General features: G+C 33.4%; 2 protein-coding genes across 4 annotated transcripts in view; both read right to left on the reverse strand.

Annotated features, from left to right (window-relative positions):
- LOC145680688 (uncharacterized) overlaps positions 1-24,524 on the reverse strand; it is a 216,430-nt gene that overhangs the window by 46,349 nt on the left and 145,557 nt on the right. Inside the window, exon 4 of one of the 3 annotated variants that reach the window (XM_081751585.1) lies at positions 18,826-24,016. The exons of the other annotated variants lie outside the window; for them this stretch is intronic. Within the exon in view, the coding sequence (XP_081607711.1) occupies positions 23,161-24,016 (856 nt within the window). The 3' untranslated portion in view covers positions 18,826-23,160. Of the gene's footprint in view, positions 1-18,825; positions 24,017-24,524 lie in introns of those variants that run through there. 3 annotated transcript variants of the gene reach the window in all.
- On the reverse strand, positions 3,859-14,108 carry LOC145680689 (uncharacterized). Its single transcript, XM_081751586.1, has 2 exons — positions 14,026-14,108; positions 3,859-5,371 (listed from the first exon to the last, which is right to left on the reverse strand). Exons 1-2 carry the CDS (start codon positions 14,103-14,105, stop codon positions 4,402-4,404), a joined length of 1,050 nt encoding a protein of 349 aa, XP_081607712.1. The 5' UTR covers positions 14,106-14,108; the 3' UTR covers positions 3,859-4,401.

Below are 24,524 nucleotides of genomic sequence, written 5' to 3' on the forward strand. Positions count from 1 at the left end.
GTGATATTTTTATTAACCAGACAACATTAAAATTTAAAACAAACTGGTCGCGCTCAGTCATTTGCTCGCGTCACGTTACTTATTGGAGCAAAAGATTAATTTAAAATTAATAATACGAACAATGTATATAATACGAATAATATATATCTGATCGATGCAACAAATATTCTATAAAAAGTTATGTGTCATGCACTTGTCGTAAGTATTGTGTAATTGTTATGTTGCACAATCGTTTCTCCTTCGTATGAAATTGTGTAGGAGTATAATATCCTCCCGACCTCTGAAATGAAAGTTGCGACAGGTGTAAATGAGTTTTACCGGTGTCTCCACTTCTGCGTCTTGCCATTCTCTACAAGTAATACAACATTGGTAATATTATTTGCTGGGTGCTCTCCAACCAACTATGGCCTCTGACAACTTCGGCAAACGACATTGGGTAAAGGCATTGTTGTAAACCTAAACCGACCGACTTCTGTAACAAGCATTGAAATGCTGTTTCTAGGAACTTTATTTATATGATAGAAACCAAAGTTTATCTTATGCACCAAAAATCATTAAAATTCGTAAAGTAGTCTAGGAACAGTGGGCTACTATATATCCTTACATTCATTTTTATTTATATAGATTGACTTCGATTAAGAAAGAAATCGGAGTTCAACAATGAAACTAACCGTTCGTTTCCAAAAATAGCACCACATTCGTTTATACAATTGCGAATAGACCTTTTATTCTGGAGGACATTACAAAACATTGGATGAAGTTTTTGGCGAAAGCCTCTTCTTAGTCATCAATTTGGATATCTCCCAGAGCTACCTAGGTGTTTGTGTGAATGGTGCTTTCCAAGATTTAACTCTAGTGAACACGGATATGTAAAACAGTAACGCCCAACGTAGAATTTTAAACTTTAAGTTAATTTTAGTACATTCTCAAAAATTTATACTGATTTGTGACATTGTGGTTACGAATCGCATCGAACTTTGTATAGTTATAAAAATAGGGGACCAGAGTTGTTGCAGGTTTTCCCGTAACTGAAAAAACTCTTCTTCCCTACGGCTGCCTATGTAACACTCTAGTTTTTGAACCCTTATCAAAACAGTAAAATTTATGCCCATTTTGGTGATTCTTTCACTTGTCTCCAGATCTGGTAATATAGCAGATGTTGATTTGGAACTTAGAGTGGTGCTGCTGCCTAGTGTGTGAAGGGAAAACGAAAAACCAAAAATGATGAGAGTGTGTAAGTGCGAGTGGAAACAGAAGATATTATCATAAATGGATGAACGGAAAGATGCAGCCTCGAACGCAGAGTAGATGTAAAAATCTTAAACGTGGAAAATATTCTTATCTAGTGATGACTTGCTGAAAAAAAAGAATATTTTAATGTACGTTAAGCTATTACCCAATCTCAAACTTTTTCTGGGGGGGGGGGTGAATTTATAATAAAAATGTTGGGAGAAGTGTTCGAGAAATTCTCCTCCCAACAAACTGCTTAATTCTTCGAGCAAAATGCGTCATTCTGAGTGAGGCAAGAAACGGAAGTTGACACGATATAAAGTGTGTGTTCACTGAAAGTTCAATTTTCAGTACCTACACACATTCTTAAGTGAAGCGTTACTTAAAGAATACATACTTTTACCTTCGAGTGAAATGAATTGTGATATTTTTATTAACCGTACAGCATCAAATTTTACATAAACTGTCAGGTTCCGTCATTAGCTCGCGTCGCGTATAAGGGAAAGGTACTATCGTAAACAGATCGACTACCGCAGTGAGCATTGGAGTGCTGTTTCTAGGAGCATTTGTTTGTTTTCTAGGAAAAACTAGCTGGATGGAAACTTAAGTTGGGCTTTGGTTTACTCGTACCAAAAATCATTAAGATCAGCACAGTAGTCTAGGAAGAATGGGCTACTATACATTCATTTTTATTTCTATAGATTGACTTTCATTAAGAAAGAAATCGGAGTTCAAAATGAAACTCATACTAAGTTTTCCAAATTTGTACGCAGGTAATATTCTATTGTTACAGATACTCATCTAACAAAAAGGACCTGCAATGGACACTGGCTGGCTCGGAATCAAGACTAATATACCTTCGCACGTTAACATATTTAGAAAAAATCTAGCAATTAATTCCAAATTCTTCTTATTTGTAAATTAATTATACTAGCAAATATAATTTAAATTGTGTGCTATGGAGGTATATTTTTGCAGCATTCTGTACTTCGAGGCTAAAGTATGATCTAATCATTAATTATTGTCAGCCATCTTAAAAGTCGAAACAATAGCGGAGGATTGGAAACAAAGAGGGAACAAAACATCTAGAAGGTTTAAACGATATGGAGAGAAGGAAAAGGAGCAGATATTTAAACAAAAACAGGAGGTATTACATTGTATGTTCCTAGAGTTTGTCTAGGGAGAAAGAGATCCAAGAAATGAGTGACAAGATTATGAAGATGGAACATCGGTTGGGAAGCTTAGAGGAGATAAGAAGCCTGAAGAAGAAAGGACGAAGAAACTCTAAGGAGAGGCAGTAAAACAATGTTGAAGTTCGATTTTATTTCTTTTTGGTAATGCTCGGGAGGTTGTTTGGGTTATCAGTTTGTTTGTGTCGATACTCGGGAAAATATTGGGAATGTACTTAATCGGACAGTGTTTTCCATGTTTAGTTGGAAAAAGTATTGAGTGAGTAGAGTAGTAATTGCGGAAACAAGTGAATCGCGTTACTAAAATGTGTTTATTATATGTATGAAGTTTATACTGAAACCCTTGTAGATGTTAGGATTTGAGCCAGAAGAGGCTGATGTGGTTAAAGGGAATAAGAGCCAAAAGCGGCTGAAGTTATAGTAATAGAGAGTGTATTAAATATAGTAGATTGATTGCGGAAGTGGTAGAATAATGTGCTACAACAAATACGCTTGTAGAAAAATGTTGTTTAACCTTAGTGGTTGCGATAGGGTACAGATTAGTACCTGAAGTTTATTGGGATATTAAAGATAGATAGAAAAAGAATTGAAGCTTTATGTTCAGTAGTATTTACTTGTATAGTGACCCAGTTAATTGAGTAACACTCGGTATTTGAAGAGTTAGAACCCAACAATAAATACATACTTAATTATTATTATCGTTATTTTAGTTTTGCCATGGATATAAATATTCCGCGAGGACATGAATTTTCAAACAAGTCAACCATATTTTTATAGTTATCCCTTGGAAAACATTATAATATTGCAAACATTACAACACTTAATCGAAGCTTAAACATTACAACAAAACATTGAAACACAGATATTAAAGTTAAAACAATATACAAAATTTCGCACACTACAGTTTGGGACATCAGACAAATTTTAAATAAAAGGAAAATTTAGTGGCCCTGTCTCCAGTCACTTAATAAATCTATTATTTTGTTATTATATCATTTAATATAATTCTTATTACATCATCCTGCAATTGTTGATACATTCTCATACCACTCTCAGTCCTAATTGGAACCAAAGAACCAACGACTGTTATATCCTTCATGTGTATGTCAGGTTTTTTTACAGGTATTACTCACTTAGTGATCCCATTTGCATTTTTTTAATTAATGAAAGCCACTGGTTCGTTACGTTCTTGCTTGCAAGATATGACATTTCTGTTAATATATATTGTATCAATAAACGAAAAGTTATCTTTAAAAATTAAGTTTAATAACTATGTTTTTTTTATTTATATGTACGTACTTATAACCTTACATGATCATATTCGTAAACAAATGTATTGATTCTACGAATGCAATCAAAGAATCAATCAATTAAAAAAAAAAAAAAAAAAAAGAACGGTGACTAATAAAAGATGAAAATTTTTATAGTCAGATGCTCGTATGAATCCATAAAAGTACGCATAAAACTAATATGTAATATAAATATGATTTACAAATCTACATTCTATGTTAAAAAAGATAATAAAAAAGTTTCATTATTTCTATTACAAGTATGTGTACTACGACAGTGGGAGGACAAAATTGAAAGTTATTTTTATGTGTCTTTTCACATAATAAATATTTGACGTGTATCTCACACAATAATTTCAGGCAAAGACATGGGAAAATTTATGCAAGTGGTAATAGTTTAGAACTGCCAGAGAAAAATACTTCATAGATAACTTTGATACTAAAAAATTAAATTATGCTAAAATTTAATTAACTATGACACTAAAAAATTTAATTTAAAAAATGACACTAAAAATTTAACAGATGAAATAATAAACGAAATTTAAAAAAATGCATGTTACTACAAACTTCTAATTATTGTGATTAAATATAAAAAGTATGTAGGTTAGAAATTAAACCAAATTCTATCTTACACTAATACAGACAATAAATATGGTTGCCAAATCATACAATCTAAAGAGCTGCTGCTAATGTTATGCTATTCCTTTGTGCGTAGTTTTCAGATGCTTCTTAAGAAATGAACTGTAAACAAAAGCTTTTAAACATTCTGTGCATTTGTAGGGATTTTCACCAGTGTGTAAACGTAAGTGAAGAGACAAAGTACCATATTGGCGGAACCTCTTATCGCATATTGAACACTGATAAGGTTTTTCGCCAGTGTGAATGAGTTTGTGATTTTTTAAATCGCGAAAATGGCGGAACTTTTTCTCGCATACTGAACATTGGTAAGGTCTTTCGTCATTGTGAATGCGTAAATGCATAGATAATCGAGATAAGAAGCGGAATTTCTTCCCGCATACTGAACACTTGTAACGTTTTTCCTTCTCATGGACGGACATATGTGATTTCAAACTATTAACGGAAGCCAAAAGTTTTCCACATATATGATACTTTGTTGATTTCTCTTCATTCTTTTCCGCATCTATGTGAATACGTAAATGAGAAATTAAATGTGAAACGAAACGAAACGACTGCTTACATACTGAACACTGATTCGGATTTTCACTATTATGAATGGGTGTGTGCGCATCCAAGTCGTCCTGAGCAGAAAAAACTTCATTATAGATTTGACAAACTAGGTTATCTTTATTCCCAATTACTGAATTAATCGTGCACACGTTTCTACCTACACGCAAATCTTTCTTTAATAAACGAGAGTATATTCTTTTTCTTTTCTTTCCGTATGGAAAATCTTTATTGTGATGCATCTGATGCGTAAGCAGAGCACGTCTGTTTCGAAATTCTTTGTTACATTTCTTACAATGATAAATATTCTTTATACCATGCTTTTCAGAAACAGACTTAATATCCTGGTTTACTGTAACTATTCTCTCAAACATCTGATCATCGACAGAAACCTTGTTAGCTGAAAGATCCTCATTATTTGACTCATTAGCTCTAGATTTCGTATTGTTTAATTTAGTTACATGACTTTCTTGATTTCTGAAAGTAAACAAACAGAATTAATAAGCTTTTTAAAACATATAAAGAACATAATAAACGAATTAAACAGCATAAGCCATAATGATGTTCTCGATTGCGTTCAATTGTTATTCTAAATGTTAAAAAGAAAAAAAAAACTTGCAATTGTAGATATACATGTTCACATTTTGCCTATGTATTGGAAAGTCGAAGTTATGCTGGCGCCAACCAAGCGACAGTTTGGTCAAAATCAACAAAGACTGTGACTGGCAACAGAATGTGTTCTATATTATAGATTTTCATATAAAAATATCTAGCATGTTTGTGCAACGACAGTTCCGTTCAAGATTTGAGGTTAACTCCTCCGTCTGACAAAATGGTAGCTGACATTTTTTTAAAAATTAGCTTTAATAAGGGAAAATCCATCAGCCATTTTTCAGTGCGGGAAGATGCAGTGAAACTGAGGCAGCCTACGAGTAGAGTCTCCAAAATTTTACGCAACGGGCAGACGACACCTCGGCATTCCAACGGAAACTTTCAGGCGAATGTTGCAGAAATGTTTCATCTTGAAACATTATCGTCTAGTGTTAATGCAAGCTCTGGAATCAGGACATCTTTTTGTGAAAAATTATAACCGTGCATGGATGAGGATAGATTACCAGAAAAGTTAATCTTTAGTGAAGCATCACCATTCAACTTTTCAGACAAAATGAAGAGACACAATATGCGGCTTTGTAGCACTGAGAAACTACATGCTGTTTGGCAACATGAACAGGATTCTCCAAAATTAAATGTCGTTTATGCGATTTCCTACAATCACCAAATACTGACTACCTTAATGGGAGAGTTCCTAAATGCTGGATTGGACGTGCAAAGATAGAAGATCAACAATCATTAAATGGCACCACGATTCTCAGATTGTCCACGATAATTTGTTCCTATGAGATTTAAAAAGAATTTAGATTTTGTATAATCACATCCTACGAGATTGGTTGAATTACGTGAGGGCATCACTTCAGCTGAGGCAGAAGTTGATCCTGATCTCTTAAAAGGTTTTAAATAAACTTAAATGCTAGACTTGATTTGTGTCGTATAACATATGAATAACACATTGAACACATATATGAAGTCAGAAAAAAACTTTTTCAGTTGTTTAATGCGTGTGTGTAATCTCTGTCTGCTTCCGTGCCATTGAAATGGAATACTTAGTGAAATTTGGAAGATTATTCTGACTTAGTCATTAGTAATAATAAGTGATGATGTACAGTGTAGAAACGATTTCCTTTTTAATTGGAGGTTTTAGTCATCTTATTCTTGAATAAATTATGCCTTAACCAATAAGAATAACACTTCAATATCCCGAAAAAGTAACGTCATATTTCATTACATTTTTTTTAAAGGAACTTATCCCGAAACACTTTCAAAGTAAGGGTGGGGGAATTCACCCCTTGCCCTGCTCATGTCATCTAACTAACTGACCCAATTGAGAAAACTCAATAAAGACACGTTTTATGGAAATTTGCATTATTTGGGAAAATTATAGTTAAACATGTGCCTTCTAAGACTAAGGTGATCACTCATCATCTGCAATTTTATCCTCAATTAGAGGGTATCTCAAACAAAACACACAGTCATAAAAATTGAAATTGTTTCTTTGCAGTTTCACGAAACTTTTTCTTTTTTAAAATCAGGGCAGAGGTAAATTCCCTACGATTTTTAAAAGATTTTATGCTCAAACTGAGAAGCCTATGAAAAAGTATAAATAATTTGCACCAAAACCAAATAAATGTTATTCAAGATGCTTTAGAATACTGTATTAAATATCTGGACTGAGGTAAATTCATCCATATTTCTGGGTAATTTTAACTTCTAGCAATAGGGATAACTGGAAACCTCAGAGGAAAATACATCCTATTCCATAGAAGTAGATTTTTTTTTTTTTTTTTTTTTTAATGGAAGTCTCAGTAAAGCCAATGTGTCACTCCATCTTTCTGTCTTCTGTGTTCCGCGCTAATTTTCGTAAAAGTTAACCGATGTTAGTGTTTGGTTTGCAAATTAGAAAATAAGATTATCGTTTCTGGCTGAAATGATGCGAAAAAGAGAATGAATGGAAATAAAAGCTATGTCTCGTTACAGTTTTCTACATAATGTGATAAAAAGATATATTCAAGTATTGTATTAAAATTACTTTGTTTTAATGTAATTCAACATGTATTTTCTTAAACACTTTCCTCCTTATTTTGAGCTGAAATCGTTAAAAAAAGATAAAGAGCAAAATGGGAGTAAATAAAACCCTGTTTGGGAGCGTCCGCTTATAATCTGGCACAAAAAGAATCCCCCATGATGGCTAGGAAAAACCTTCTCGGTTTTGATGCAATACATGGAGTGTATTTTCTTCAAGTATTCCAGTCGTCTCCATAACTCGGGATTAAAGTCGGTTAAGAACATAGGGGAATTTGCCGTATCTTAAAAGATATTTTCAAAAAAAGGTATGATTTCTTTTAGGCTTCTCAAGTGGGTCGATATCAGTCAGCGGGAAGGAAGTATATTATAGAGGCTAAAAGTGTTATTTTACATTTTTAGAAACGTTGCATTCTGGCGGTTCATGCACGTGTTAAATATTAATCATGCTACACATAACTTAGTGAATCCTTGTCTGAGTGCAGATATTTAGAAACGATGAAGGCGGTATGTTAACCGACAAAGTTGTGAAAGAATTTTCCTGTTATATTCAATTTGTTACATAACACCTTTATCCTCTAAGCGCTTACGTGGAGAGAAAAAAGAGAGAGTTAATGGACTATACAGACTAATTTTAAGATGTGAATCCTCACATCAGAATAAGAGAAATGTTGATGTGGCTATGTCGAAAATTCTTCGCTACGCCTGTGGCCCTCGTAGCTCAAACGCTATCGCATTCGCCTTTGGTACGAACGGTCTCAAATTAGATTCCCGGTGGGGACACTCAGTCTTATAAAATGTAAAAATGCTTTTCATGGCAGCCATCTCAAGTGGGAATTTTTTAGGTTTGCCTCATTCAGATCAGGCAAATGTGGGGATGGCACCTAACATAATGATCTCAGGCCGCCCCTTCTTCCTCCCCACTTCCCCGGGTACTGTGATCGCCGAGGGGCGTCATCCCTCATAGGTGATGGGGTGACATGGCCATAACTGCCGAAAGCCAGAAATCGAAATCATAATTCTAATTTTCGGAGCTAGGGCTCTCCACAGCGGGAAAAATATATCGCAGCATGCGTTATTCAGAACAAGAGGAGCTGCGGTTTCTAACACTTCTGACTTTCTATCGGCGCATTCCGTACTCACTGCTGTCAAAGTTTACTCTTGCCTACGTTGGACTCACCTTTAAGTGCGTGCATATCTGTGAATTCTGTTGGGAGCATTTCTGCGAATTATGCATAGAGTAAGTCCCCTGCACACTATTGCACATTGCGGAAATATGCATTTCTGTATAGCGTACGTGTAACTTCCTTTTCGTTGATATAGACCACCACTCCATGGTTCCTCGCATTCGAAATAACGCATGCAGCAATTTATATTTTCCACGTTTCTGTACGACCCTAGCTCTGAAACCATGCACTTTTTCTCACAAATCGTATGAACCCTTTTCTTACTTTGAAGTAACGAATTACCTCTTGAAGTTTCTCGGTATAGGTCATTAACCCTTAAAGGTGTCTCTATCCTCGATTCAAATTTATACAGATGGTAGAAGGGTTAAATAAAAATACTTTGAAATTGGGAACCTAAGTTCGGAAACGCTATTTCAAGCGCCACGCCATCTCGAACAAGAAGCTGGAATAAATATTGTGCTTATAATGTCGATGTAACTGGTTGCTTCTCGCATAAAATTACATCTAATTGCTTACTTAATTTTTTTTATTAGAAAAATAAATCAATGCTATATTCTACGTAAAAACATTCTGCCTGCGTGTAGCAAGTTTTGACTACGAACCTCGATAAACGTGCGACAACGCTCCAAGAAATTTTCCAACGCTCTTGCAAATAATCCCATTGTCCGTTTCATAATCAAGCAGGGAGCTGAAACCTTACCGAGCAGATCCTCAGATTAGAATGAATATTTTCGCTGTGATACACAAAGGGCAGGTTACGTCGACACAATAAACACCATATGTAATTACTGTGATTTCTTACTTGTTCAAGAAGGCGTGGCGTTTGAATAGGAGTTTTTTGTCTTAAATTCTCTATCTTAAAATACTTATTTTGGACCTGTATAAATTTAACCAAAGAGGTTAGACATGTGCTGTACATATTAACCACATAAAGATATAGAATTTTAATTTGGTATACTGTTAATTATAAAATATATTCATATTATTCTGCCCAGACTTGGTTTTCTAAATTTGTTATTATTATTGATATTAAGCATACATATCATACAGTTTAAATATTTATCAACGAATGATATTTTTATACCACAGTAATACTTGGAAGACATATTTGAACAAACATTGATATCATGGCCATAGGCTTTATTCTCGCTGAAGCGTTATGTTATGCTTCAAAATCAGAATTCATACTTCTTTTAATAAATAGATGATGATTAACTTCCGTTAATTTTATAAATAGATGATAATTTTAAAAAACATATGAACATATATATAAACGACTAACTATACATTGTGATTTGTGCCAAAAACATTTTCATTTGCGTAACCGTACCGAGTTCACCCCATTTCCATCTTGAAAAAAATCTTTCCCCGAGTTTTGTATTTACAACTTCTGCGTGTAGTATAATATATCTAACGTTACATTCTAAATAGTGTTGTAAAAAAACGGTTTTTTTTCTGTGAAGTTTTTTTCAATAAAAAACCGTTCTTTTTCATGTTTTTTTTCAAATGTCTGTTTTTTTTCTGGCAACTATTATTTATTGATTTATGTTGCAGATTATTGAAATAATCAACAGAACTTGAGTTGAAGCCCTCGTAACTTACAAATCGTTTGTTTCTTTGTACCTATATACTAGCAAAATTGTGTGATTATTCTTTTCGGACCCAGGTAATTTTTGGCATTTTCCTACATTTTCAGTTAGTGAATTATTGCTCAAAAACCGTTTACTCGATTGATATGGTTAAAGCCTTGTTTTTTTAGAAAATGGATGTGGCTATTTTTTGGTGTAAGTCACATTGGAGTCTTGCCAACAGGTGGGAAATTATTAAGGGAAATGTAGGGTTGAAAATTTACAAAAAAAAAAAAATTCCCTTACCGAATTTCATTTTTTTTTTTTTTTTTTTTGTATCTAGCACCACTGCTGCCATATGAATTCAAGTCACATAAAAAAAATTCTTTGGTGTGTTGACAAGGTACAGTGAAATTCTGAAGTCGCTGGCTTCCATTCGAAGACAAAAACAAAAAATTCTCTTTCATCATACACATGAAATTTTGACACTTTTACGCCTCAGAAGCAAAAATCAACAGATAAGCCAGGACTACAGCTTCTCTAATTATCCTATTGAAACTTTTTATGGTGCGTTCTGTAGGCCAAAGAGGAAGCTTTCAGGTGGTAGTACGTTTCTTTCAATGTAGCCAGCAAGAGGGAAATAACAGAGGAAAAAGGGAAGTTTTCCGAAATTTTCACCTAAAATCTGGAATTAATTGTTTTGGCTGGAAACACTGCCATCAGACAGACAAAAACTTTCTGAAGATAAACCTTGGTACTCCAAGAATATATCCTACAAGTATCATGGCGATATCTAACAAAGTAAGTATGATTTTTTTTTTTTTTTAATATCTCATTCTACCTCAGAAATTCACCATTATATTCTCATTTACAGAACATGGTTTACTGTAAACCTCAACTGTACTTTCTCTAATTACTCGAGTGAAACATTTTATGGTGCGCTGTGTAGTCTAATGACGAGGCTTATAGGCACTGGTACGTTTGTTTGAATGTAACCAACAAGAGGGAAATAATAGAGACAAAAATTGAATTTTTCAAAATTTTCACCTAAAATCTGGAATTAAAACAACACTGCTATCAGACACACACAAATTATCTTAAAATAAGCTCTGGTATCCCTCTAATATATCCTACAAGTATTGTGATGATATCTAATAAAGTAAGCGTGTCAATAAAATATATATCATTCTACCTATAAAAAAAAATCACAGTTATCTTTCAACTTAGAGAACAAAGTCTACTGTAAACCTCAACTGTACTTCCCCTAATTATCCTATTAAAACTTTCTATAGTGCGTTGTGTAGGGCAAAGACGAGACTTTTAGATACGTTTGTTCCGGTGTAGTGAACAAGATGGAAATAATAGACAAAACAAATAATTTTCCCAAAATTTCCCCCTAAAATCTGGAATTAAAATTTTTGTAGCTGGCAACACTGCTACCAGACAGACGCAAACTATCTTAAATTAAACATTGGTACATCACTAATATATCCTACAAGTATCATGCCGATATTTAAGGAACAAAGTTTCTAATTACCAAAAATATCTTTCGGTAAACAGAAAAGTAGGGAAAAACTAGAAAAATCAAGGGTTAGAACCTAAATACGAATTTTCCGTGCGCCCTCTAATTCCTTGATTGTAATGATCTGTTCCTGCGTTTGTTCAGTAAGGACAAATGTTCGACTGGCGTAGGTTGACTTGCACTCGGACGTATAGATACGGATTTATAAAAAAAATTTCGAATTTTTTGACTACATTCAGGGAAGTTTTAATTTACCTAATTGGTAACACTGCGCGCAGGCCCGTCCAATTAATATCAATTAGGTATCCATCCGAGGTATCTACCTGGCAAGTCTTAAGGAGGTCTCTCTACAATGAAGGAAGCTACAAGGAAAAAAGAAGTAAAGGAAATTCGAAAATTCTCGAATTTGTAACTGGGCTGAAATTTGAGAAGGAAATTCGAGCCCGAGAAGAAAAATAAATTAATATGATAAACTATGCTCCAACCATATTTTGCAAAAATAATATCTCGATATTTTAATTAGTGACCACGGAGGAGCGGATTAAAAAAGTGACACACCTGTGTGTGCCACTTTGGCCACCTGGGTCCAAAAGGGTTTCGAGTGTACATTTGATTACATTTTTTTGACTACTAACTGGTGTTGTTGTAGTAGTTATAGTCTCGACTAGTAATAATATCGTTGTTGTAAACAATAACTTTATAAGGAAAATTTTGTCTATTAGTTCCAATACTGTTGGTGAGAAATGCAGGGTGTTTCAAAATGAATATCGGGGCTTTAAGTCTACGTAGTACTTATTACATTGTACGTACAATTATAAACAATACATCAATAAAAGAGCACCTCAAACAGTCCTTGCTACAAGCGTTCGATGTGAGCTTCATTCGTCACACGGCACACATCTAGTCGATAGGCGAGAAAGGACCATAAACTTTCCACCATATGGCACAAAACACATTCAATTTAGGGGAGTCCCGTTTCAACTGTACCATCTCCTGAGGATTTGCTGACCGCCAGATGCGAACATTATGAGTATTCAAATTAGCTCTTAGGTAAAATGACGATTTATCACTGAAGACGACACGATCTAGAAAATCTTCATTGTTATGCAGCAATATTTCATTTGCGAAATTGGCACGTAAACCGTAGTCTGTAGGCTTTCTACCTTTAGCAATTGCAAACGATAAGGATGTAGTTGCAAGCGTTTCCTTAATATTCTTCACGCAGACGGTTGCACTGTAACTACAGCTTCAGTCTTTATTAAAACACAAACAGCTTTCTGCTCTCTAGTCTTCATCTTTGCTACTAGCTCTTTCTAACGGCAGACAGAGGAAACACTGCATGTGCATAAGTGCGTACAAAACTGTTTGAGTTGCTCTTTTATTTGATAATATTTATAATTGTAAGTTAATTGTAATATATACTACAAAGTTTCAAAACTCTAATATTCATTTTGAAACACCCTGCATTACCTCATTACCCTGCATTACTTTAAATTGAATCAAGGCCAGCCCTAGGCAATTTGTCGCCCCGTGCAATGGCATAATTTGCCGCCTTCCCCTTTCTCCTGAAAGAACAAATCTTAAAACTCACGATTTTAAGTATGCTACTTCAGCATGAACAATGAAGGGAAGGGTAAGTGCAGTCGCACTCAGAAAGGCTTAAATACTTACTAAAAGTAAAATCTCCTTGTGTCTGTTTTTTCTTTAAATATTAATCTGTAATGTTAGTGAGAGATAAAGGAAACACACCTGCAGAGGAAAGATGATAATCCTATTTGCAGAATTCAATATCGAGCTTCAATCTCAATGTATCAGTTTGCAATTGCAGTGCAACTAGCTCTTTTATCTTTATTTCTTCTACATCTGTTAACTTTTTTTTTTTTTAAAAAACTTATTTCTATTCTCAATGATAAGGAATTTGTATGTGACAAAAACACGATTTGTTGTCATATCAAAACTGTGACAACTAACTAAATGGAACAGATATTCGCTACTATTCGAGAATTGAGTTCTTGCATTTGACAACAATCAAGCAATTTGTGCTGGGATTTATCTGACCATTTGCTTCAGCATTGTCCCTGTGACCTTAAACTAATGCGACCTAAACATAATTTATGAATGTAGTTTTCAAATATTAGGTCAGCTTAGTAAATGTGACTACCATCATCATGAAGTCTGTTTCCAACAAGAAATATTTAATTTAAATAATATACTTACAACAGATTTTGCCGGACCCTCCAAACTTGACGCTCCATGCAAATGCACATGTTGCACATATGGTAGAGCCGGCTCTGCATACATACATATCTAGTTGACAAATTATTTATATATTATATTTAGAAAAATACTAGTAGGCAAATTAGTATTAGCTTTTACCTTAAGGCAAGTTATTTGAATTTTATACTGTTCGTGACATTATTTTTATACTTATTAAAGACCTGCTTTCACGGAAAAACAAAATTTCATTTCTACTTTTATTTCTAAGTTTATATTGATGAAAACTGCTGAAATCCGAATTGATAGTAAGTATGCTATTCATATAAATTGTAAAATATTTGTAGCGTATCAATATCTAGCGTTTAATTTATGTTGCATTTTACGATAATTACACCTACATAAAAATATTTTATACTTAAATAGACGTAAGATGCATTACAAATGACTATTTGAAAAAAAAAAAAAACGAAATTTAGAAAAAAACGAGAGGCAATGTTTTTTTTCTAATAAAAACGTACATTTCTGAAAAAATACGAACGGTTTTTTTTATTTACAACACTAATTCTAAATGACACACACTAATGAACTTTTTCTGTATCTTGGTTATTCAAATCTCCTAAACAAGTAGATACTTTGGCAGTGATAGACAATTCTTTGAAATACTACGAACAGTAACACCGTAACACTTCGAAGTATATGAATTTGTTCTTTATATGAATTATGAACTATAGATATAATTAACTATTTTTTTTTGATTGGATAATAATTTTATCATGTCTTCTTATTCAATAGAGATCGATTCTATTGAACCACATCAATTTTACTTCGCATCAAATTGATTTCTTAAGAATTCTGATCTAAATAAGAACAAAAATGTTTTTAGTTGGCTAATATTTCATATCATTTATGACTTCATTTTAACCAATGAAGATAGTTTAAATAAAAAATGTAGCTGTATTTTGCATGTGTTGTATGTTCGAATAAGCTTTTTTGAAATACTTTTTATTAGTAAAATTGCCTTTGTAACAATGGTAATGGTTTATTTCAGGAGTTCGACCACGAACACGATCCAGCAGAATAGCTATTGTTTAATGATTCGTACAAGATACGTCTAGTGACAGTGCTGCTCCATATTATTAATACTTATCCATTCGTCCCAATGGTATAGAAAAGAAAGCATATTAAGCAATCAAGTTACTGTGTTCTAATTATCTTGGTATATTAAAGTACCAAATTATGAAACTATTGCTAGTGATATGGTGCACTACTTCCAAAACATAGGATGCCATGTGTCCTTATGTTTTTTGGACTCTATTTGAACTTCTTTCCACAGAAAACGGACTTCATATAATGATTTAGCACCCGTAATTTACTTAAAATCACCTGTTTTCAATTAAAGAACAAATCATGACCTCAAATTTGATGTATCGCGTTATCAAATATTCCCAGAAACTCTATCCAAAAATATCAGCCTAAAATGTATTCAGCTTCTTGAAGACGAGATGAGGTTAGTGTTCTACATCTCAGGGTATATAAGTCGCAGAGGAACAGGTATAATATCATTTGACAGCTGAGTTGAATCTAATATCTGTCAAAAAAAAAAAAAAAAAAAAGAAAAAAAGAAAGAAAGAAAAGAAAAGAAAAGAAACTCTTATAATCAGAGTAACATGGTATATCGACGTGAAGATGAGTGAATTCTCCGCACAATCGCGATACATTTTACAAGTTGATTTCGATAAAGGCGTAAATGCTGCGTATGTTCACCAAGAAATTTGTAATATTTATGGGCGTGATAGATTATCGAAAGCAAAGCCAAAAGATGGTTCAGTAGGTTTCGTTTTGGAAATTTCGATGTCCAAGTTGCTCCTGAAAGTGAAAAAGTGAATGATAATCTGGCAAAAGTCGACCAAGACGACCGACATGTACGCAACCATGACATCCTTCATGACCTGAACATCCATCACAAAACAGTGTTAAATTATTTGGAGAAAGCTATCTACAAAAGAATCTTGACATTTGGGTGCTGCATGATCTGTCTCAAGAATATTTTTTCAATCGAATTTCCATATGTGAGTCTCTACTGAAAAATATCTCGAGCCATTTCTGAAGCAGTTGATCATCAATGATGAAAAGTGGGCAATGTGCGAAAAATGTCGCGGTCGAAGTGCGGTAAAGCTCAACAGTGTGTTGCAGAGCCCACACTGACGTCCACGAACGTTATATTGTCCGTTTGGTGGAGTTGGAATGACATTGGGCATCACGATCTGCTGCTGCCTGTAGAGTGTACCTACTAATTCAAAAGAAAGGGTCGGGACTGGTCAACATAAAGGGTGCCGTTTAACATAATGCTGACAATGGCAGATCGCATAGACTTTAACAACCAGACAGAAATTGAGAGAACTTGGCTGGGAGTTTTTAATGCATTCACCGTATAGGTAGAGCCTGGCACTGGCAGACTAGCGTTTGCTTTAGTCTCTGTGTAGCTTTCTGAATAGTGTTAAGTTAGTTTTGAAAGAGCTCTTTCACAATTACGTGTCACAATGTTAAAACCAAAAACCACAGTTTTATAGCAACGAGATTATGATACTGCCGAAACAATGGCAGGAAGTCATTCAACAAAATGGTGCATACGTGGTTTCATAATAATATTTTCAAATTACAATGAATGTATTCTCAATTTTGACCTTCAAAGACTTAACAGCCTAATTAATCATGAAGGACGATTAAATAATAGTAGTTTACATTAATGGTCCTTAATTCTTTTGTAGTTTCATTGTAGGTGGCAGAAAAACTGTAAATGAAATTCGGATCTTAACAAAAATAATTTTTACACCTACCTCATTTTTATGTACGATATATCGGACCTACAAGCTTCTACATGTTGTTAGTAATTCTACGAACACTTTGTTAATAATTCTTGCAATGATTCTACGAACTGTAAGTAATATCAATCAATTAAAACGTATTACACTGATATCAATACAAAACTGTTTCTAGTATGATGCTCGTAAGAATGTTGACACGCTTATTCACAAAAATACGCATAAAAGTAATATGAATATTATTTATAAAGCTATAAATTGTTATTTAGTAAGAAAAATCATTATTCTCTATAAGATGTAGTATCGTAGCCTGAGAACAAAAGTGAATGTCATTTTCGGATATATTTCTAGACAATAAATATTCCACGTGTCTCACACGTAATAGTCAAAGAGAAAGCCTTAAAAAATAAATAAATAATACGTGAACTGTTTAGAACCACCTCAGTAAATTACATAACAGATTACACCGATGCTAGAGTTCAATTCTACGAAATGATAAATGATTCTTGTGAAATTCTTAAAAAAGAATATGTATGTCACAGTAAACTTGTATTTATTGTCATTAAATACAAATAACATTTATGATAATACTTATTACGTCAAATCCTTCCTTACACTATATACATAACTAACACTTTTTTTTCCAAAGCATACCATGCAGTATTCACACAATCGTTACTTGAATGCGTTGATGTGTATTTTTTATATTCTTCTTAAAATTTCTAATTTCAGGAAAAGCTACTGCATATTTTCTGTACTTCAGAGTTTTTCGCCACTGTGAATACCTTTCTGATTAGATAAAGCATCAAGGCGGCAGAATCTTTTGCAGTATACTGAACATTCATAAGGTTTCGAACGTTAACAGGAAACGATAGTTGTGAGTTGTGATATTTTTATTAGCCAGACAACATTAAAATTATACATAAAATGTTCGCGTTCCGTCATTTGCTCGCGTCGCATACTTAGTGGGACAAAAGCAAAAATTTAAAATTAATAATACGAACAATGTAAAAAAAATTGTTTTATATATGTCTGATTGATAAAATAAATATGTTATACAAAGTGATTAGTGTCATGTGCTTCTCGTAAGTATTGTGTAATTGTTATGGTGCACAATCGTTCCTCCTTCGTAGGAGTACATCATCTACCCAACCTCTTGAATGACTACATTTGGAGGTTGCGACATGTGTAACTGAATTTTACGGGTATCTTCACTTCTGCGTCTTACCAATCCCAAGTAATATAAACTGGTACTATTATTTAGTGGGTGCGGGCACATGAAAACTGGAAGGACCTGTGAAGATTAACATCGAGTGCTAGGGTCAAACCGATCCCTTTCCGCACATAAATATGAATATGAAGGCGGTTATTCAGGGAAATGGGATAGATATACAAAACTCTCCAACTAACGATGGTCTCCGACAACTTCGGCAAATGACATCGGGGAAAGTACTCTCGTTAACCGACAGACTACCGTAACAATCATTAAAATACTGATTCTAGGAGGTTTTTTTTTTCTCTAGGAAAAACAACTATTATAGAAACCTAAGTTCAACTCGTGGAAAAAATCATTAAAATCCGTACAGTAGTCTAGGAAGAATGGGTTACCATACATCATTACATTTATTTTTATTTATATAGATTGACTTCGATTAAGAAAGAAATCGGAATTCAACAATATAACTCATTCTCAATTTGTATGTAGATAATAGTATATTGTTATTGCTACTCGTCTAACAAAAAGGACTGCTACGGTAATTGGCTGGCTTGGAATCAAGACTAACATATACTCTCTTCGGACGTCGACATATAGATATTTAGAAAAATATAGCAATTAATTTCAAATACTTGTTATTTGTAATTAATTATGCTACCAAATTAAATTCAAATTGTATTCTTTGGAGGTTTATTCTTGCAGTATTCTGTAGTTCGAGGTTACAGTAGGATCTTATAATCATTAATTATTGGAAACAGTAAGTATATATATATATATATATATAGATAGATAGATATTAGCATACAATAATGACTAATATATGTAAAAGAAATTATATTTAATTTGTGTAAAAAGTATATTACATACAATAGTTGAAATACTGAGGAAAATTACAAAAGATATTTCGAATATGTCACAAATCGTAACACATAGATGACATAGGACTAGACAAACAATCCAGACTTATCATAACAATAATCATACAAGGTCCGTCGACTCTACTGTTCCTTTCCTCTTTTAAGGTCGCGTCATAACTACCCTTCCTTGAAAACCGAAGATCCAGTAAAATTGAGACGTCAGGGCGAGAGCAGAAACAGCTTTCGCCCAAGGTCCTTGTCATTCACCCTTGCTTGTTTCTTTGATTTTTGAAGGAAAATGAGTGATTCTTGCTTTCCTATATTAACAAACCATTAATTACTGTAGTGCTTGTGTTAGCCTATAAGCATGTCAAATTGTACACTAAGTACTTGTCGCAATTATAGTAGAAATACTACGGGTTCCAAAGTTATTTATCATGTATTTCCCTCGGATCCTTTGTGGAAAGTTTGGCAAAAGAAATGCTGTCGGAAAGACATCTTTAAAGTTGAAAATGCCAGCGTCTATCCCGATCATTTTATTCCCGAAGCTTATGAACATAATTTAAAATGTAAGCTTCTAAATATTCCACTCAAGAAAAAGCTTAAACGAGATATGCCTTCACTGAACTTACTATTACCATATGGAACCGTGTTGATGTGAATAATTAAAGAAAAAACAACTCAGACATTGGAGTGCAGCCAGATGAAATAACTATTGTGACTGAAACAAAAAATAAGTCTTTGTTTATGTTATTTTCCGTTTGTTCTGTGGAGAGTGAGGGGTATAAACCAAAAGAAGAGCTCTCGTTTTTGCGTAAAGAGAACGAAAAACTGAAATCTAACAGTATGTACAAAGCCAAAATAATGTTTACAAACGAAGTTAAAATAATTGGAAAGCAAATATAATTAAGAATTAATTTCAAAGGCCAGTTCTAAAATATAATATTGTGATCGTTTCAATAGAGTGATTAATAACCGGGTGATGATATATACTACGAAAAAGTTTTACACTGGGCCAAGTAAATATGCTAATAAATGGCAAGAAAAAACTAAGAGGGATTGATTAAGATATCATTCGTTCATTAACACAACACGCCTCAGTGATAAATTATACAATCATCTGCGGTTACAAGTTCGAATCCCCGTACCCAATGTCAACATTTCGACGTTGTATGCAAAAATCACCGTTTTTTCCTGGTATTCTTATCCCAGTTTTGAAAATGTTGACTTAGCAAGGGCGCTACTTAAAGAGTGTGGAGAAATTTTCAGTGCTTATATTTGATGAAATGAATGTTAATAGGCGCGTATACTATGACCAAGAGGTTTATTTATTTTTAGGACCACACAGAAATGTCCAGGTGGCAATGATTCGAGGCTTGATAGATGTGTGGAAACAGCCAGTGTATTATGATTTCGATAAGACTATGAAAAGTAAAAAGTTACTCTTCGAAATCATATCGAAAGTTGAAGTCTCAGGATTCAAGATAGTTGCAATTCTTTCTACGTTCAATGGTGGCAATATGAGGCTACGTGGTGGTCTCGTTTCACCTTCTTCCAGGTGGATGGAAGCAATAAAATAGCATGAAGTTATATTTCGAACATTTCACAAAAAACTGTGAAACGAAGAAAGAAAAGAATGTGATTGGCCGACCGTTTGATGTCCTAAGAAAGACACTTCGATGCTGTAACTATTCAACAAGGCTAAGACATACTTCAGAATTCGGTTTTTGAATAGAAAAACACAGAAACTCCGAAGAAGGAATGTTCTTAAGATAGTGGATGCAAAGCTATTCTTCAAGTGCTGCTCAATGCTATAGTGAGTACATATTGTATCTATATGTAGTCTTTATTTTTATTGCATTTAAAAATTTGTTTTCCTTTGCAAATCGCTACGGCGAAATATTGGCTTAGCACACGATATTTGTCCCTGCTTCACCGCGGTGATTTCACACTACAGCTGGAGAAAGTAGCTGCGCAGAAACAGTGAGTTATGAAGGGACCTGTAAAAGCGCCGAACAGTGTGGTCGACGGACCTTGATAATCATACATACATGAGTAGGCAAACTTCTTATTTATTTATTTATTTTCTGGTTTACATCTTGGGCCTCCACGTTGTAAACTGCGCAAAACGGAAAACTTCAATCTGAAGCTTTTTCCAGATACGGAATACAGGCGCTATGCCCTCCTCCTCATACAACTGACAGACTTCCTATATAAATTAAAAGACACATTCTGACCAAAGCATATATTAACTAATAAATAATAGCGTTACAGTTTCGGCAAATTAACTTTGCCAAAACTGTAACGCTATTATTAATTAGTTAATATATGCTTTGGTCAGAATTTGTCTTTTAATTTATACAAGAAGTTCCAAAGCTAGAATGAGCGGTATACAGACTTCTTATTTCGCTATATTAAAATTTAAATGATGGCACGCTAACATGGACATAGATAAGAACATACAGGCATGACGTTGCACAATATCATTGTTTTAGTTTATTAACATTTATTTTAACTTTCTTTGTGACAATTTTATTTATCATTCGTAATCATCTTTAATCAGTTTCGTAGAATTAATTTCTAATGTAAATACCTCATATTCTAAACTTACTAAACTAAGATATACTTCGCCAATACGCTTTCACTAAGATAACACCATTCACGTAATTACATTATTTATATAGCATTGCGTGAAGTGGTGTCCGAATGCAAAATTATGTCATTCTGTAGTAATAGAGTAAGAATCAGTATAACGTAAGAGACAGGTTGTTTTGGGGATGATTCCTTACTTAGCACTTCATTATGTCGATGTCAAGAAATTATTAATTCTATCAGATTAAGTGTTTGAATCTTGTACGTTAGACTTTCTCAAACTAATTATCTGCTTTTGTTTTTATTTAAAAATAAACCCATCAATAACTAATTTCAGTATGACGATGTTATTTTCAGAAATCAGCAAATCTATTTCTACTTTAATAAACAATTGTTCAATTATTGCATATATATATATATTTGCCATGGATATAAATATTTACCCAGGACATGAATTTTCAAACAAGTCAGCCATATTGGTATGTTTGTTCCTTGCATAACATTATAATATTGCAAGCATTATAATAAATTACCAAAGCTTAAACGTTACGATAAAACACTGAAACACAGATATTAAAGTTTAAAAAATACATAAAATTTCACAAACTACACATTTTATGGACAGCGGACATTAAGTTTTAAATATAACAAAAACTTAGTGTCCCTATCTCCCGTTATTTAATATTTTTTAAATTATTTTCTCATTATATCATTCAATATAATTCTTAATTCTTTATCCTGCCATTATTTATATTTTTCATGCCACTCTCAGTCAAAATTGGAACCAAAAGAATCAATGACTGTTATATCCTTCGTGTGTATGTCAGGCTTTTTAGAGATATTACTTAGTGTTCCCATTTGATTTTTTTTTTTTTTTAATTTGCTGCAGGACACTGATCTGCTATGTTCTTGTTTGCAAGGTACGATATTTCTCTTAATATATATCGTACTCGTGTTTGTGTCATTACACTAAAGTTATCCTTGAAAATTTAGTTAAATAAACATGTAATTTTTACCTATATGTACGTATTCATGACTTTACATGATCATATTTCTACACAAATGTATCGATTCTACGAATGCAACCAAGGAACTATAGTCAATCAATTTTAAAAAATAGCACATGGACTAATCAAAAACGAAACTTTTTATAGTAAGATGCTCGTATGAATCCATGGCCGTACACATAAAACTAATATATAATATAAATATTATTTATAAATCTATGTACTACTCTTAGAAAACAACATAAACATTAATAATAAAAAAACATTTAATCGTTTCTATTATTTGTACTGCCGTAGCCGAGGAACAAAATGGAATATTATTTTTAGATGTCTTTTCACACAATAAAAATTTGATGTGTATCTCACATAATAATACGAGGCAAAGCACACAGGAAATTTCATGCAGTTTAGAAACGCTAGAGCAAAATAGTCAATAGATAACATTGACGCTAAAAGAAATTAATTATGAGTAATGATACACGAAATACTTAAAAAAATGAATGTTACTACAAACTTTTAATTACATTGATTAAATATTAGGAGTACGTAGGTCAGTAATTAAACCAAATCCAATCTTACACTAATAAAAACAATGAATATGGTTTGCCAAATCATAAAATCTAATAGAGCTACTGCTATTGTTATGCTACTTTCTCGTGCGTAGTTTTCAAATGCTTTTTAAGAAGTACACGTTGAGAAAAAGCTTTTGAACATTCTGTGCATTTGTAGGGTTTTTCACCAGAGTGAACACGTTGTAAGTGAACATACAAACCAGGATATTGTCGGAACCTCTTTTCGCATATTGAACACTGATAAGGTTTTTCGCCGGTGTGAATGCGTGAATGGATAGATAATTCTGGAAAACGGCGGAATCTCTTATCGCATATTGAACACTTGTAACGTTTTTCCTTCTCATGGATGCACATATGTGATTTCAAACTATTAACGGAAGCCAAAACTTTTCCACATATATGGCACTTTGTCGATTTCTCTTCATTCTTTTCTGTATCTGTGTGAATACGTAAATGAGAAGTCAAATCTGAAAGGAAACGGAACGACTTCTTACACACTGAACACTGATTCGGTGTTTCATTATTATGAATGGACATGTGCGCATCCAAGTCGTCTTGAGCAGAAAAAGCTTCATTACAGATTTGACAGACTAGGTTATCCTTATTCCAAATTACTGAATTATTCGTGCACACGTTTCTACTTACAAGCAAATTTTTCTTTCCGTATGGAAAATCTTCATTGTGATTCATCTGATGCGTAAGCAGAGCACATCTGCTTCGAAATTCTTTGTTACATTTCTCACAATGAAATTTATTCTTTATACTATGATTTTCAGAAACAGACTTAATATCCTTGTTTACTATAACTACTCTCTCAGACATCTCATTGTTGACAGAAATCTTGTTAGCTGAAAGGTCCTTATTATTTGGCTCATTAACACCAGATTCCGTATTGTTCAATTTGGTAACATGACTTCCTTGATTTCTGAAAATAATCCAACAGAATTAATCAAGCTGTTTAAAACATAAAACGAACATAATAAACCAATTACACAACTTAAGCCATAATGATGTTCCCGATTACGTTCATTTGTTGTCCTAAATGAAAAACAACTTTTTGCAATTGTGTAACATATATATATATATATATTCACATTTTGCCTGTTATTGCAGAGTTGTAATTATGCTGGCGCGCACTAACTGATAATTTAGTCAAAATAAGCAAAAGGACTATTATTGACAGCAGAAAGTGTTCTATATTGCAGATTTTCATACAAGTAAATCTGAGGTGATTGTTCAACGACAGTTCCGTACAAGGTTCAAGATTAACTCACCGTCTGGCAAAATAATAGGCGAGATTTAAAGAAATTTAGTAAGGAAAAATCGATCAGCTATTCTTGTGAGGGAAGAAGCGGCCAAGCTGTGCGCAGCCTACTCGAGGAGTCCTTAAAATTCTAGGTATGGAGCAGCCGAGACCTCAGCATTTCACAGTA

This window comes from Thermobia domestica, chromosome 3 (genome assembly GCF_964235325.1).
Source record: "Thermobia domestica chromosome 3, izTheDome1.hap1.1, whole genome shotgun sequence".
Classification (NCBI taxonomy): domain Eukaryota; kingdom Metazoa; phylum Arthropoda; class Insecta; order Zygentoma; family Lepismatidae; genus Thermobia; species Thermobia domestica.

What these genes read in the sequence shown, in the direction of transcription:
- LOC145680689 (XM_081751586.1), bottom strand. Translation starts at nt 14,105, where the DNA reads ATGCAGAGCCGGCTCTACCATATGTGCAACATGTGCATTTGCATGGAG. An exon ending in AGGGTCCGGCAAAATCTGTT is followed by an intron (nt 5,372 to 14,025) that starts GTAAGTATATTA and finishes GTTTACTTTCAG; the next exon opens with AAATCAAGAAAGTCATGTAA.